Source organism: Tachypleus tridentatus, unplaced genomic scaffold (assembly GCF_004210375.1).
Source record: "Tachypleus tridentatus isolate NWPU-2018 unplaced genomic scaffold, ASM421037v1 Hic_cluster_2, whole genome shotgun sequence".
In the NCBI taxonomy this organism is placed as follows: Eukaryota; Metazoa; Arthropoda; class Merostomata; order Xiphosura; family Limulidae; genus Tachypleus; species Tachypleus tridentatus.
Window position 1 is genome coordinate 36,608,642 of NW_027467782.1, and position 14,876 is coordinate 36,623,517.

Sequence of the window (14,876 nt, forward strand, 5' to 3'; positions counted from 1 at the left end):
AAATTGTACTATTTATACTGACTCGCTTAGTTCTCTACTGGTCCTTGAATTGTTTCATCTTAGTTCTTACTGATATTCAAAATCGACTGGCCCATTTCTCTTTAACATCTACTTCTGTCCAGTGTTTCTAGATACTGGGCCACATTGGTATTTGCAGGAACGAGCTTGGTGACACTGCAGATAAATCTGTCTGCTCTGGCTCTATCACTGCTGTTTCTGTTCCATACGTGGACTATGGTCCTGTATTCAAGGCTCAGCTTCATGCCAGTTAGCAGTCGACTTGGGTGAGCAACGTGAAAACAAGCTTTTCTAAATAAAACGTGCTATTGGACTTTGGCTATCTTGCTTTCTTAAGGACCAGAAATGGAAAGAGGAAATTGTCCTAACTAGACTACACATTGGTCACAGTTTTTTAATTCATCGTTTTCTTTTATCTGGGACTGATGCACCAATGTATTGTCTGTTACATTAAGCCACATTTTACTGTTTCGGTGTCATTACGACTTAATTATGGCACCATTTTAAACATGTTTTGTCCCAAGGTTTATTTGTTAGATATTGTTATTGGCGATGGTGACATTGTCCACCTTTGAAATGTTTTTAGTTGTTTAAAGTCTATTAATCTTTTTAATGCTATTAAAGTTTTTTTTTACTTTATATATTAGACATTTTTTTGATGTGATTCACTTTTAAGAATCAAAGTACATCTAGTTCGATCTAAAATTAGAAAATGGCCATAACATCCAATAACTTGAAACCAGGAATGGAAAGGCCAACTTCAGGTGACTAATGCTACTTTTTAACTACCTGTTGGTCATTCTGGCAAGTTATGATAATTATAATTATGCTATAAAAAGTCCTTCACAACTTGTATTACTGTAGTTTTCTTCTTACTGCTGTAGACTAGATGTAAAAGTTGGATTTAATGCTATTTGTGTTTTTAATTCAAAATTCAAAACAAATGTAACTTTGTTTTGTTTTATTTTAATTTCCTTTAATGAATTTTAATAATTTTACTTTACTTTTAACTTTTAACCAGATGTTTGGTGCACATAGCCTGGTTGCTAGAACACCAAATCAACCAGCCATCCATGTAATTGTTTCCATGTCTAGTTGCATGGAAATGTTACATTATATTTGGGGGTATCATCATATCATCAGATATTATTCTTTTATCTTAGTAACAGTGAATTAGAAGTATGTTTTTTTATTATGCTGCTTTCAGCTGTGTTTTCTTTTTCATGCTAAAAATGTTTAAATGGTTTAGAAAGATATTTAACATGATTCTCTATCTCAGTTGTGTTTTCTTTTGTTAGTTTACTTTTTTTTATATATATATATACTAGTTTTCTGTATTCGTCAGACACTGAAATGTAGTTTGTTAAGATTTTAGGGAGTATGTGTTTGTTTTTCTTCCAGACTACACATGTTGACAGATATGGAGAAAGCAGTCTAAGTTTTACAGGTCTCTGCCCTTCATTTCAAGGAAGCTACCTCAGTCAGTAGATTGAACTCCACTCTTAGAAGAGTGGAGAGGAAGAAGAAAATTGGTTCAAGTATGTGTTTCAGGTTTTACTTTTATTGCAAATAGAATATATAAAACTGCAGTCTCAAAAGCTAGGAATGATTTTTTTATCTAATGATATTGATAATTTAACTTATAGTTTGTATACATTACTGATTATTTCTTTAAAGCTTTAAAGATACCAAATGAGATGTGAAGAGAAAAATAGAAAGCACTTATCATTCTTGTTTTTAAAAAAAAGTGTCTCATTATATATCGGGAGCAACTACTCTAATGATAAGAACTTCAACATTTATATCTTTGATATTGTACATTTTTAGGTACGAGAACACATTTCTGAGTTTAAAAACATAAATTGTTTAAAGCAGATTATACAATATAAATAATAAAGAATCATTTAATGATCATATACACAAACGTTTTAAAATAATTAGTATACTAATAATCAAAGTCTACATTAAAACAAAGATTAAAATTTTATTAATCTAACCTTGAACAGGCACTTATAGTTCTGTTTGTCTCTCTAGAAATAATTAAAAGTAATATAGAAATGAAATTTACTGAAATACCATGACCCAAACTTAAAGATATACCATTTTAATTATAACAACTGTTTCATTGGTTTTCATATAATATTTGTCTATTTTTACTTAATTCTTTATTTTAAAGGCTAAAATTTAGATGAATTATATTTTATGATTATAAATGTTTGTTAATTGTATTTAACTTCCCTTTAAACAGTACTTAGTAGAGGAGATCTTGAATTAGAAATAATATTTTGTATTCATGAGTGTTTTTTTTTACTTCTTTGTTTTACAGTCCTCACTTCGTTATCAGGAACCTCTTCTTAATCTGTACGGGTTCTCCTTACAATAGCCAAGAACCACATTCCTGAGCAGACCAAAAGATTGATTACGAAATCGTAACTTGCTGGTTACAAAGTGCAAAACTTGCCAGAAAGTAGGTTTTATTACACTGCAAATAAATTCTTGTAATCACCTCATCTGTACTGTTCCTTTAACTTTTCAGTCAATTATTAATCTGATCTATTCTTTCATTAATATCATATAGTAACATACATTTCTCTGAAATGTGTATGGAGTATTTCAGAGGCATCAGACCTGGAGGTGTTGTAACATCCCCACTTTTACATATTTTACATGCATAGCAACTGTAAATTATTATATCAATTTTCTGGTGAGGACATGCCCTAAATCTTTACAGACTTAGCTGACTTTGACAGCAGGGGGAAACACTTTTAGCAGCTTCTTATACTTTAAATTCCTCGTTGTACATTTTGCGTGTCTAGTCAAGCACTCCACCTATTTCTCTCCTTCCTGCACCACTAATACTGAAGATATCACATTGAAAAGTTCCTAAACCTGTCAGTGCATGCATGTAGAAGTTATTACTCATTTCTAATTCTTTGTAAGACATTATTGAGCTTTTATGTACATTCTCAGAGAGAATATTATATAATGTGTTTATGGGGTATCATTTTCTTCTAACACTTTGTTCACATTAACAGAATCATTAATGTTTATTAAAATATTTTAATTTATAATCACAGTAAAGTTATATATTAGTCTCACAATTTATACAAGTAGCACACCTTGGTTGTAAGCTTCTGATGAAAATTTAAACTAAATGCAGTTTTAAAAAAAACAAATTCGTAATCCAGTTTACTGAGTTAAGTTGGGGGGAGTATTTCTCATCAAAATCTGACTTTTTGATTCTGTTGTTAGTGTCACATAGTAAAATGTTAAAGAAATAATTTATGATCCATGATGGTGAGAAAAACCTGCTACATAGAGTTTTTCTCTGCCCATACCAGCCGTTTTTACATATATATTTTAATTATGCATTGTCACTTTAGCCTAAAATTATGTCAAGTTAAAAGACATGTATTATTTATAACCCAGTTATAAGTTTTGAAAGAAAACTTCATATTTAAAATGATTCTATCTTCATAGATAAGGTCCATAAGTTTTATACAGGAATGATCAAACAAAAGAGGACATTACAAACCAAATCATACTGTTTCAAAAATAATTTTGTTTACCATCTGGCATTGCTTTTATTTCTCTTTTTGTCAACAGTATGATAATGGAGATTTAAATGTGTGCCATTACTCAGAATATTGTAAGAACCATTGAACTTTGTCTAAAATAGATTATTTTTGAAGTAGCTTAATTTTTAGGGATTAGCTTGATACCAGAGTAGCAAAATGTCCAAAACTGTGAGGGTACAGACCTCAAACTTTACACTATTCAGTCTGACAAAGGTTAGTGGTGGATGGTATTGGCTAATTGCTTTTTATATAATTCATCACTCAAAATTAGAGAAGGCTAGTGCAGATGGCTCTTGTGTAGCTTTGCATAAACATTCAACAACGAGTCTCAGGACACCATGCTTTCTATAATTGATTTAATTTATGGGGACATCAGTTTCTCAGTGCTTGTTTTGGAAGTTTGTTAGCATGAGGAATCTGTAAGTGCTGTATCTAGGTTTGTTTTTTTTTTTATGATAATAAATGCTCTTTGTTTTAACTCGTGTATTTTTATAGCCACTTCAAGTTCTTGACATGCTTGAAGCTTTCATGTGTTCATCAACTATCTTGTGCATATTATAGCTTGTATTCAAGTTCACTGCTAAAGTTCAGAACTGGTACTAGATTTGAATCATTAGAATAAATATTATATTTGATAGTAATTCATCTGATAACTGTAGAATTAGTACCATACACTAAGTGAAGAATTTATTTAAGAATGAGTTGTAATTAAATTATATCATTAGATTTAACTGTTATTAAAAACTAAGAAGTATCTGTGTAATAATTAATTGCATAATTATATTAATTATGTAATAATTAATTGCATAATTATATTAATTATGTAATAATTAATTGCACTATTATATTGCATACATTATGATTAGAATCCATTAACTGTACAATGAATCATGTCCATTAATTTTCAGAATAGTATTTTCAACCTGTGTTTTTTTAGAAGTGGTCATCAACAGAGGGCTTATAGTTGTCTGCTAGAAGCTTCAGTATTAAACATACCTGAGACATTTGTGGAAAAATCTAAGTGGCACTGGAATAAAGTAAATATAAATCTCAGTGGTAATATTTTTTGTAATTATTAAAGCAGATACTGTTCTTAGTTGTTTGTAAAACTTTTGATGAAATTATTTAAAGTACCTCTTTTTAATATTTTTGAAATGCCAAAATTGTGAAATTGGAAGCTCAGGATTTTGCTGTGATTTAAAATTTTGAACTATTATGTTATAATGTAGTAAATTTGAAAATTATTAATTTATAAATGTCACTTTTTAAACTTTGAAACTGTTAAATTATGAACATTGTATGTTCTAAATGTATACATTTGGAAGTACAAGATTCTGGAACTTAAAAGCATTAAGAATTTAACCTTGGAAGTGAAAAAATTTTTATATTTGAGGCAGTAAAAATGTTCTCTCATCAAACACCATAACATTTGGTATTTCTAAACTGTAATATTTACTTTGAATCTGAGTTTTGTGAAGATTATAATGATGAATTTGTAATTAACAAAAATGTTACAGCAGTCTATTTATTTTGGCACTTTACTGGCAAATTTTAGTGTTTAGTTATAACAGTTTTCTGTCGACTTGCATTTTTTGAACTAATAGTAAATAAATAAATTTTATTTATGCATATGATTGTTATCTCAAATTAGAACCACATCAGTGCAGTATTAGTATCTTATACCTCTTAAAAAGAAACAATTAGTTCAAATGTGAGTTGCATTACATCAAAAATAAAATTTCCAAAATATATTTATATCTTCTTACCTTACAGTTATTATTCAGCTGCTATGGTTTCTTTTCCTTTGTCCATCTAAGTATAGGTCTGATTTTTCTCCCTTGCTCCAGTGTTTTATTTCACCTTTAAATCTATCTCATTACACTTTTCACCTACATCAATGTGACCTCTGTTTTAAAACTGTATATAAGCATTTCTTAACAGGTGCATGTAGTACAGTTGTTGAAGATATTTTATGCATTTTTTCAGGTTATATATTTGACTTTCATGAAGTAAAAAAAAAATTGTTTGGTATGTACGTTTACAGCTTGAATTCATGAATTAATGTATCCAGCATGGAAACAAATTAGGCCTCTCCTATCTCACCTCTGATATATAACATTGCTCCCAAATTGGGAAAGGAGTCGCTCTTAGTTGAGGCTGTCCATGACCTTATCTGTAGTAAGGTGGAAACATAGGTTTGATGTGGTGGTCTCCAGGGGACTGTGATGCTGAACTTTTAGGTGATCCTGGACATTCTGGAGAGAATTTAGATTTGCTTTTTCTTGTGCCTTCCTTTCATCTGTTTGCTTCTAATGAGGCTAATTTTGATCACCTTTACCAACTTCTTTTCTTTACTTAGTTCATTCAGTGTGTCATGTTTTTTGTCATTACTTGGTGGGTTTTCCTTGGGGGTGGAAAGGTCTGAAGGTGAGTACTTAGTCCTCCCTCCATTCCCTAATACTGAGGCTCATATAGAGATGTTTACTGCTCAGTTTGGTGAGTACTTAGTCCTCCCTCCATTCCCTGATACTGAGGCTCATATAAGAGATGTTTATTGCTCAGTTTTGTGAAGGGACAGCTATGTCTTGTCTGCCATGTTTGTCAGAACAGCATGTTTAACTCATTATCATGAGGTAGATACACGTTTAGACTCTCAGAGAATAGATCAGCTCCTGAAAATGTGAAGTTCCATAAAGAAGTTTATGCTTAATCTGAATATATCACAGTTTTGTAGGATTTGTTTGACCTTAACTAACACTGTAATATTTACTGTATGGACACTTTTTTTTCTCCTCATTTCAGTTGTCGACTTCAACACTTTCCTGAATTTCGTGGCTGGTATTTCATTGAAACATATTAGAGGGCATTTGTCTACTTACTGACAACCTCCATGTGTTATATGAGTCCTTTTTCTCAAACTCTTGATTTTTGCAGGCATTCCAGACCCTTCATATTCAAGGGCTTATGTCACCCATCTGCATTCGTCTTAGTTGTTGGTTGCTTGACTTTCCTCAGCTCTTACAGGAGGTCTAGTTCCAATGTTGTCCTGACCCTAACAACAACCCCTTGTTTCATCATTACTTACAATATTTTATGCCCTTATCTACAGGGTTCCATGTTCAATTGATTGGAGTATTGCCAGCAGTGTAAATGACTACTGTATTCCTTTGTGTCCTGTGGGGACTCATCTACATTAATTTTTGTACATGTAGAAAACCTTTACCACAGATCCATGGGTACTACAGGCCCTTGCATCAGAATTGATCATTCATTTCTCATATCCACTACCATTTTTTCATCATCTTATAGTATTTCACTTCCTGCAAGTCCTCAAATGTTTTAACTTCATTCCATCCATGGTTATCAGAGATGTGTTGGTCATTGGAGTGATTGAGAGAGTTGTTTCAGTTCTTACTAAGGTTTATTTCTGTATATTTGTTGTGCCCATATTGTCATCAGTCTTTTCATTTAAATCAATTCCTAAATCTTCCACAGTTCACGGTGGAGTCATTCCTCATTCTATATTGGTGTTTTTTTGTTGGGAATGTTGTTGACCATGTTTAATGTTGCTAATGCCTATCTACACATTTCCATGGTGAAGTCATCCTGCTACTATCTATGTTTTGTGCACAAGGGTTTGGTGCTGCAGGTCATCTCTCTGCCCTTTAAACTCACACTGGTTCCATATGTTTACAGTTTATAGTTCATGTTATTTTCTTTACCCTATCTCAAAATGGAATCAGTCAATATTAGCTATCTCGTAAGCACCAGAAAAAACAACCAAAAAGCACCCATCTTTTCTTTCCAGAATGACTTCAAATTGTAACATAAACCTACATTCTTTTATCCCAAGAAGTTTTAAGCTCATAGCAGAATAAATCTACTTATAATTAAACCATTATCCCACCATTATAAGATGTTAATCACCTGGGAGACATGCAGCTCACGTTACATTAATAAATTAAATTTACTCGTGAGTTGCTTGCTCATGAAAAAAATATTATTATTACTTATTTTGCCTAAACTAAACTAAAAGGATACTTATTTTTACACTTTAGTTACTTTTATAAATATACATAAAAAAAATAAAATGATTAACAATTTTCATTTTTTTCTTGCTATTGACTATTAAAGTTTACAAATCTTTTTTAATTAACCCCATCCTCTGGGCCTGTGCACACACCATTACATGGACATCTTGCTACTAGTAGCAGCATCACAGCACAGTCAGATACTATTTCTCTAAAGCAAAAAAGATAGAATTTATTATCAGAGCTAAAACTTCTCATTTTCTTTGGAACACTCAACTACCAGCCTTTTGGTCTCTAGTAACCCACCCTTAGGCATTGACAATAGTTCTATTCAGTCATAACTGGACTGGATTGTGCTTATACACCTACCCACTGATTAATCTGTTACCCAGCTTCCTAGCAATGATTTCTTCAATCTCTTGTCGTATTCTGTTGATTGCACGAGATTGGCCTAATCAACCCTTATCTCATATACCATGTACCACTTTTCCCTTAGGGTTTATTTTATGTTGCTTCTGGCCTGTGGACATCACCAGTCAGAGTTATTTGCATTACACTTACAGAGGACACTTTTTCATTCTACCCATGTCCTTCTGTACCCAGATAGGTCCTTCTTACCTTACCACTGGCAGCCAGGGAAAGGGATAAATACTTTTCACTGATTCATCTGACCTCTTTATTTTCACACATATAAATGATGGGTCCCCATTGTTTCTTATGTCTAATGAAGGCCTTGAGGTGTTAGGTTGCCTAAACTAAAGGTTTTAGTGGTGCTGGACAATGGCTTTTTATTTATTGTGTCTCTTTAGTTTCCCAGGGCTTACCCCTGGTTACCTCAATGGGATGAGTGGTAGAATTGATCCATATTGATTTTATGGGCTCTCTCTGAAGGCAAGGAAAATTCTACAAGTCTCAACTTATCAGATTCATCACATTTCTATGTTCATCGTGGCCCAGTTGAATTGCTCACTGGAGGACATTCTGAGCTTGTGTGTGAACCTTCCCCAATACTTTTATCTCACATTATTTACATAATCTGGCATTATCTTTCTTTGAGGGTTTTTTTACTACCCCAACATCTATGTTAACCTCATCTGCTAGGTTATACTGAAAGGTGAGTATTTGCATCACTAATCTTCTCTCTTTTTTTTAATTTCAAAATTCTACTTTTTTGGTGAGTGTTGCCCAATCAAGTGTGCTTTTATCAAACCAAATTCATTCTGGCATCTACTGACACAGTATACTTTATCTAGGTTGTTACAGGCTCTGTGGAAATATGGTGTCACATACAACCACACAGAGACAGACTGAGTGGTATTACTCTACTATGCTGGATTACCACTCAGAAAATATAATGAATAAAGCATAAGGGGTTCTTCCCCATCTCTGCTGATCAGTGGATTGAATAAATCAGGGTCAGTTTGCTTTTAGAAATTTAGGAAATTTGGTTCACTTACTTTGCTGATTCTAGAGCATTGTTTTTAGGACTTCTCTAATGTGCACTACCCCTGCCCCCAGTTAGAAACCTTTCTACTCAGGATTTTGAGTGTATTTTTTTTCCATATTTTGGTAGGAGCAGCACCAGCTTAAACAGGAGCTTACTCGTAAGAGTAGTTCAGTTTCGACACTCAGCTATCCAGTTGGGTTTGGTGTGGTCTTTCTTCTTGATTAATGTTGGTTCAGTACATTGTTCATTGTCACTTCATAATTGTGGATGCAGAGTAGTCCCATTCTGTGTTTTTGGTTCATCACAGTTTGTTCCATATCTTTCCAGTAATTCCAGGGACAAATGGAATTTATGCTGCCCACTTGGCTAGGGAGAGAGGATGAGTGTCTGTAATTTCAGGTTGGATAAGTTCTGTTTCCTCAGGTTAAATATTGCATGCAGTGTCATGTTATTCCAAATCTGTGGTTTTGCTTTTGGACTTCTTCAGTTTGAGGAAAGGGCTTGTCCACATTGGTGTTATTTATTTACTTCTTATGATTCCAGATGCATCACTCTGTAGCTATGGGTTTGGATCCATCCTGTCTCACACACACATATATATATTATGATCCAAATGCCCTATCCACCAACATGGGATTTAGGAACCATGATCCTGTGATTCCAACCCTGAACAGTGATACCTTGGATATGTGGTTGGGGCTTGGCCAGTGATTATAACATATCATTTCAAGTTCCACATCCACTGCACAGTTTAGTTTCTGAGTGTGTAACATGGCTGTGGTGCAGTTCCTCACTATGTTGTTAGTATTATATATTTCTTTTAGTATGTCCACAGTCTATGCAGACATTCATAGACTGTGGATTGGGTCTGTCTCGAAAAAATGTCAGTATTGTGCGGAGGTGTTTATGAACACTATCAATATAAGATAGAGGGCACATTGATGTAGGTATTAACTTCAACTTACTTTTTACTTGTGAACAAATTCAACACTGTAGGTTTTAGATTACATGAAAGTTAACAATTTCCAAATGAGTGTTGCTCTCTTGAATTGTAAGATTTATAGTTTAAAGTGAGTTTGATTTGTTTTGAGTATTTAATGTTATGTGGTTTGGGTTAAAATAATGAACAGTAAGTTTTCTGTGAAAAATCTTACATTTTAAAATATTATCATATATTTCTGATGTACTAGCTTTCTATATATTTTTTTCCCCTACTGATTGAAAAGTTATATCTGACTTTTAAACTATAAGACCTCAAATTGAATGATCATGTGTCACTTTTCTTAACCTAATATTAAATTGTACTTGTGATAATATAGTCTTAGATCACTGTATTAAATGATCCTGTTTCCATTCAACTGTGCCTAATGTTGAACTGTACTTGTGATAGTGTAAACTAAGATCTCTGTATAAAATAATCCTGTTATTCAACTAGGTCTTTTCTTGAACTGTACTTGGGATAAGCTAGTCTTTGATCTATCTGTATAATATTTTGTTATTACTCATCTAGGCCTAATATTGTATTTTATTCGTGATAATGTAGATTTGTAACCACTGTACTGAATGACCCTGTTACATCTTACTGTGGTCTAGTATTAAAGAAAAATGGAGAATAAAAATTTATACCACAAAAAATGATAAATAGCCTGAACACCCTTCCTCTGGTGATATTAAAATTTAATGAAACAGAAGGGTTGATAACACAGTGTTATCAAGTAAAGAATCTTCAAAACGGATGTTGTACAAGATATTTGTAGAAACATACATGTGAATCAGTAGTAAATCAATATTATTTTAAAATTATGTCAAAATTGATATGTATATAAAAATTGAGGTTTTAAATGTTTTTAAGTTTTCAGTAGATATTGATATCAGTTAAATAGGATGATACATCAAAAGTTATATGATATGCAAACTTGTCATGTTTCTAAAATTTTAACAGCCAGCTAGTACTCTGGTACCTGTATGCTTATTTTGTGACTTGTTATACAGAATGAACAGGAACAAGCTATCAATATTCTTCAGAAAGGAATTCAGGAACATTTTCCAGATGTTTCTCAGTTCAAGAATAACCCATCTCAAAAACAGAAAGAGGCTGCTGCTTGTGCCAAGGTAATAATGGATGCTACTTATACAGAAGTTTTAACACTTATGTTACATTACTTAGATACTTTTTGCTGATGATAATGTAGAAAATATTAAACATGTAGAACAGAAGTATACAACATGTGGCCTGCAGGTCAGATTTGGTTCACCAACTCACTATACAGCTCATGACATGAAATTATAGTGCTTAAATTTGATAGTTTTTGTTTTTTATCTGATGAATTATTTTTCATCTGTTATTAAATTTAAGAGTTTCTATATCACAATTTAATAGAAATTTGATTAGTTTTATAGTTGGTAGAAAATATAAAGGACTCTTTTTTGCTTATTTTATAGAAAGAAATGTTATGGCCTGCCAACTCTCACACTTTCAATTGGCCCCAACCAAATAGAGTCAACATTTTATAGGCTGTAGGTTGGCCTGAATTTAAAATGTGATTGATTGTTTATCTATTTTAATATTGTGTTATTCTTTAATGTATAAGATACAAAGTTTAAGTGTCTTACATTCAGAAGTTTATTAAACTACTTCATGTTTGTGTTATACTAATTACAATAGCATAGCTAATAATCCATATTTTAATAGTGTATAAGTTTTAAATTCTACAATATTTAAAATCATGTATTTCTTCTGTTCTGGCACCTTTTCTTCTAGCATGTCATCTTTCATATTTTATCAACCACTATTCAGAAAAGTAAAAAATTCAAAGTAAATTTCTCTCTATAAACTCATCATGACTCAGACAAACCAGATTTTTTTATAGCCTTCAATTCTGTTTGGTTACAGAGCTATCAAAGAGAAAATCAGACCCTTCCTGTCACATCATGCCTTTCATAATTCATCAGTTGTTCTCTCTATGTTTAATGATATGTTACCTATGATCAATAGAAAGTCAAGGTTTTTATGTATCAAATGGCATATTGTACAATGTTCTGAAATGTTGATGTCACTCGGAGTACAAACGTCGTTCTTACAAGAAAGTTAACAACTACGTTGAATGAATTTGTAACGACTTTTGTCACATAGCCGGAAAGCCAGGGAAAATTTTGAGAAATCTATATTGTTTGGTGCATTATTTAATTAAATACAAATTATTAAATGCATTACTATTAGGAGTCTAGCATAATTAGGATGAAGTCTCTTTAATAGTCAATAGCAAGAAAAAATGAAAATGGTTAAGCATTTTATTTTTCATGTTTATTTTTATGTATATTTATAAAAGTAACTAAAGTGTAAAAATAAGTATCCTTTTAGTGTAGTTTAGTTCAGACAAAATAAGTAATATTTTTTTCATGAGCAAGCAACTCACAAGTAATGTAATTCATTAATGTAATGTGAGCTGCATGTTTCCCAGGTGATTAACATCTTGTAATGGTGGGATTATGGTTTAGTTATAAGTAGGTTTATGTTACAATTTAAGTCATTCTAGAAAGAAAAGATGGGTACTTTTTTGGTTGTTTTTTTCTGGTGCTTACAAGGTATCTAAAATTGACTGATTTCATTTTGAGATAGGGTAAAGAAAATAACATGAACTATAAACTTTTACTGGAACAAAAACTGTTTGAAATGTATTACTTAGGAGATTATAGGGACTACACAAAGGAAATTTGAGATTCTTGAGGTGACAAAAAGTATTTTTTTTTAATTTTAATATGAAAATTACTTTGCCTGTGGACTATTCAAAGTAAATGCTCAATAAATTCGTGAAAAAATCTCCATTTTATTTTTTTTTAATTCTTCACTAAAAATATGATTTTTGTATGTGAATGACTTGGAATGTTAACTGAAAGAATGCCAAATTTTGTGAGGACAGATACACTGTATTGAAAGTTAGAAGTATTAAATATAGAAAGAGTAGAAATGAGTGCAAAGAGGTCTTGTGGTCAGTCAAGTCAACCAAGCCCATGTTGAGAGAGTTAACAATGGTATTTCTTTTTGGGTATTTTAACAAAAGCAAAAATACATAATAAGTGCTTCATTTTAACTTTTCTAATGGTAAGTTATGATTTAAGAAAGCTGAAGTTTTCCATTCTCATTTCAAAATATCTAATATTTTTGTGAAATATATACTGCCTTTGTTACACTGTTAAATCCTCCAGAGTTTTAATAGTTTATTCAACTGTAAAATTTGAAGCTTCAATCTGATCAAATAATGTAAAATATTATTCCATCACCCTAAACTATTGGTATCTTCTCCTTCCATCTGGGTTATTAGTGTGTAGATATAAAATCATAATGTAGATTGGGTGTTTTGAATAAATTCAAATCTGAATACTGTGGTAATTCCATCTCTGTATAAATTTTGCTTAGGACCACATGAATAATATAGAGCATATGAAATAATTTAAGATAACTAAGTTCATTTATTGTAATACCGCTTTTTGTTATCTTTATTAGGCAACATTAATGCTTGCCAAATATAGTGAAGAATCGGCTGTCTTGGAGAGTAATGCCCTTATTCTAATGTACCGAGATGTGGTTGCCATTCAGCCTGAATGGGAAGAAGGTCACTTCCATTTAGCCAAGTATTATGACCGAGTTATGACTACATTAGAGAAATCAGAAAAGAAAAGGTGTGTGTGCCTAGGTTGTTTATTTCACAAAATATTTTATTGCTAAATTTCTTACACAGTATAAGTATATGTTTTTCACACTCAGAATTTTTCTTCATCGAACAAATTCATCATTATATCATATACATCTATGCTGAATGACTTTGCTTGACAATTTCAGGGTTATGTTGCATTTTACAAACACTGTTGAATTAACATCTTCTGATAAATTTTACTATTTTTTCCTTTAAATTTAATTTTCTTTATATTTTTATGTTTAACATTTTCTATACAAGCACCCTTTTCTGCACTTTGCAACCCTTTTACAGAATATCATGATAGTAGTATCAACATCTTCAAATAAAGATGGTCACAAATAAAGTTAATAAATCAAATGTTAAAAACATGTAATATTATGTCAGTTTGAGTTCTTAATTTTATACAGTATGAAAATTGTGATGTCTCCTCTCTAATTAATTTACTATCCCTTCAAGGAATATGGAACTGATGTAAATTACTTATTATAATATTGTTACTACTCAGGCAAAGCATAATTTTTGTAGTGATTAACCACATCGAGGCAAATTTTCCTATGGATTGGAGGCAGAGGGCATGTTATCATGTTTGTAGAGTTATATTCAAAATATTATTGAACTACTATTTTATAAATTCATGTCAGTAAATTTGGCATAAAACTATACATTATTTAATTTCTTAATTTGAAAATAAATATCAAAATAAGATTGCTAAATATCAGTTTTTTTTGTCATGTGATGTGTTTGGTCATATTACATTTTATAAAGCTCACAATACAACATCTCTAGTTTCTTATGAGTTACAAACTCAAATTATTAATATTGCAAGCTGGAATATAAAATAAGAACCTCTTATATTTTCTGTGTCCTGAGATATCATTCTGTTCAATGAATCCACCATAATTGCTCTGTCTCCTTTTCCATTTTTGAAACCATATTTTTACACATAACCCACTGCACTTCATGAGGTATACATAGCAAATCAAAAGCTCAGACTTCTCCTTCACATTCTTTTCTCAGCCTTTGCAAGGCTTAAGTACTAAAGAACCACTTTTTTAAATATAGACAAAATGGAGATTGGATGTATTTTTTAGACCCAAATGCTGCT

General features: G+C 31.7%; 1 protein-coding gene across 1 annotated transcript in view; it reads left to right on the forward strand.

Moving 5' to 3' along the window:
- Positions 1 to 1,398: 1,398 nt before the first annotated feature.
- The window catches only part of LOC143242276 (serine/threonine-protein kinase ATR-like), a 45,386-nt gene continuing 31,908 nt past the window's right edge, over positions 1,399 to 14,876 (forward strand). Inside the window, exons 1-5 of the mRNA XM_076485642.1 lie at positions 1,399 to 1,498; positions 2,425 to 2,485; positions 4,534 to 4,633; positions 11,067 to 11,186; positions 13,579 to 13,754. Coding sequence (XP_076341757.1) covers positions 1,399 to 1,498; positions 2,425 to 2,485; positions 4,534 to 4,633; positions 11,067 to 11,186; positions 13,579 to 13,754 — 557 coding nt within the window. The remainder of the gene's footprint in view (positions 1,499 to 2,424; positions 2,486 to 4,533; positions 4,634 to 11,066; positions 11,187 to 13,578; positions 13,755 to 14,876) is intronic.